The 2391-nt window shown below is 55.3% G+C and overlaps 2 protein-coding genes across 2 annotated transcripts in view; one reads left to right on the forward strand and one right to left on the reverse strand.

Annotated features, from left to right (window-relative positions):
- The window catches only part of VDBG_02459 (carotenoid cleavage dioxygenase), a gene marked incomplete at both ends in the record, with an annotated part of 2160 nt that extends 1184 nt beyond the window's left edge, over positions 1-976 (forward strand). Inside the window, 2 exons of the mRNA XM_003008225.1 lie at positions 83-750; positions 923-976. Of these exons, the coding sequence (XP_003008271.1) occupies positions 83-750; positions 923-976 (722 nt within the window). The remainder of the gene's footprint in view (positions 1-82; positions 751-922) is intronic.
- Positions 977-1299: 323 nt separating this feature from the next.
- Positions 1300-2391, reverse strand: part of VDBG_02460 (calcium-transporting ATPase) — a gene marked incomplete at both ends in the record, with an annotated part of 3493 nt that continues 2401 nt past the window's right edge. Inside the window, 2 exons of the mRNA XM_003008226.1 lie at positions 1300-2055; positions 2108-2335. Coding sequence (XP_003008272.1) covers positions 1300-2055; positions 2108-2335 — 984 coding nt within the window. The remainder of the gene's footprint in view (positions 2056-2107; positions 2336-2391) is intronic.

The raw sequence follows: 2391 nt of genomic DNA on the forward strand, positions 1-2391 counted from the left end.
TCCGACGCAGCCCTCCTCCTCCTCGCCTGCCGCCTCACCTCCCCCTCGATGATCTTCAGCGCCGGAAATCTCCCAACACCAGCCGTCCGCCCCGGGCCTCCAGAGTACGCCGAGGAAGAGCAGTGCCGGCTCTACTACTTCTCCTTCCCCCTCGGCAACGACAACAATGACGCAGCCATCAAGCACCAGTGGGCCCTGTCAGCGATCGCCTTCGAGTTCCCTACCGTCGCCCCGGCCGCCGCCATGCGCGGACGGGGCTACGTCTACGGCTGCACGACGGGCCGGGACACCTACCGCGGCGCCCTGGGCAAGGCCGCCAAGATCGACCACCTGGCCAAGATGGACGTCGCGACGCTCATCGCGCGTGGGGAGGCGGATCCTCCGCGCGAGGTTACGGGATGCGTCGACGCGAGGACGGTCAGGGAGATCATGGCGCACGACGACCCGCGCGATCCGATCCGGCTCTTCGGGATGCCGGAGGGGTGGTTCGCGCAGGAGCCGCGATTTGTGCCGAGGGACGGGGCCAAGAGCGAGGATGACGGGTTCTTGTTGACGTATGTGTTTGACGAAGCGCAGCTGGATAAGACGGGTGCATGTAGGCCTGATGCCGTGAGTGAGCTGTGGCTCATTGATGCAAAGGGCATGAGGGATGTTGTTGCGAGGGTGAAACTGCCACAGAGGGTGCCATATGGGATGCATGGGAATTGGTTTAGCGAAGAGGACATTAGTGGACAGATTCCGGATGAAAAAGTGAGAGGTCAGGAGGGGGAAAGGAGAGGGACTGGCTTGCTGGACAAGATACGAGAGATATGTAAAAATTGGGTTGGATAGAACACATTTCATGATCGGCTCATGGATTTCAATGAGCGAGCCCAAATTGAGGGACCACCATTACACTTCTTTATTACACTTGTTCGGACAGTTAACCTTGGGAAGCGAAGAGGTAATCACGTTGCCAAGGGACAAGGTGGTTTAAAAATTTATTGATTGGCTAGCAACTTCGAAGCGGCCACGAACGGCAAGCTACGAAGGCGCTGCAGAAAAGGTGCGAGTCAAGAGATCACTCATCGACATTGTATCGCAGAGAAAGTCATCAAACCCCCAGGTTGTTGTTATGAACAGCCTCTGTCATCATCTTCATTCCAGTCCAGCGTGATGACGATGTTGGATCAATACATCCGTTGGTGGTATCTCGTGTAAAGCATAACCCCGGCATTTTACATGCCAACTCCGTTTCGAGAGGTGCAGTTGATTCCAGCAGAGCACTCTGACGATAATTGGGCAAACACAATCTTTTGTTTAAACCTGGTCCTCCGGGGGCGGCAGGCTAACCTGGACGCCAAGACCAAGCTTGCGCTTGATGGCCTTCCAAGTCTCGAAAAGGGCAATGTATACAACAACGCAACCTGCAACAATGCCCCATTCCCATGTGATGCCAGTGTGTTTAAACACTGCGTGATTGATAACAGGGATGTAGACAACGGGGAACGTCATGACGAAGCCGCCAATAACGGCCCAGAAGAGGAAGCGGTTCTTCCAGACTGTCTTGAAAACAGACAAGGGTCCACTGTGAGACTCAGGCTCCATGTTGAACAAGCTGCGCTGGAAGTGCTTGACCTCCCAGGATGTGACAAGCAGAAGGAAGCTCAGCGTCGAGAAGGTCGTCGAACGGGCGCGGAAAGCAACATCGCAGGAGGGATTGTATCCTTCGTTACAGCCGTGTCCAAGATCGCCGCCGCCGGGGCCGTAGGTGACGGATGCGAAGGCAGCGAGACAGAGAGATCCCATGCACACACCATAGATCATCTTGTCGCGGACCAGGTCGAAGGTAAAGACACCAACACGCAGGTCGTGAGGCTTGCGGTAGAGGATATCGGGCTGAGCCTCTTCAAGGCCCAGACCGATGGCGAGGAATGACGAAGTGATAAGGTTCGCCCACAAAATCTCAATAGGAGACAAGGGGAAGATGGACGTGCCAGAGTCGTCCTGGAAGACCAGGCCGATCAATAGAAGGAAAACCTGTGCAATGTTGGAAATCAGAAGATGGAGAAGGAACTGTAAACGCCATTAGTCAAATGCGTAGCTGATGGTAAAACCAGGAACGTACCTTCTGGATATTGTCAAACAAGCGCCGGCCCTGTTGAATTGCAGTAACGATGGACGAGAAGTTGTCATCTGTAAGAACCATATCAGCCGCCTCCTTGGCGACGTCACTGCCTCGCTTGCCCATGGCAATACCCACATCGGCCTTCTTCAGAGCGGGCGAGTCGTTGACACCATCACCCGTCATGATACAGAAGGCCTTGCGGCGGTGCATCGCTTCAAGCATGCGCACCTTGTCAAGGCTACAGCGGGGCGAGACGAGAGGCAGGCTTTCCAGGCTGTCAATCT

The sequence above is a fragment of the Verticillium alfalfae genome, genomic scaffold (assembly GCF_000150825.1).
Source record: "Verticillium alfalfae VaMs.102 supercont1.2 genomic scaffold, whole genome shotgun sequence".
Taxonomy (NCBI): Eukaryota; Fungi; Ascomycota; class Sordariomycetes; order Glomerellales; family Plectosphaerellaceae; genus Verticillium; species Verticillium alfalfae.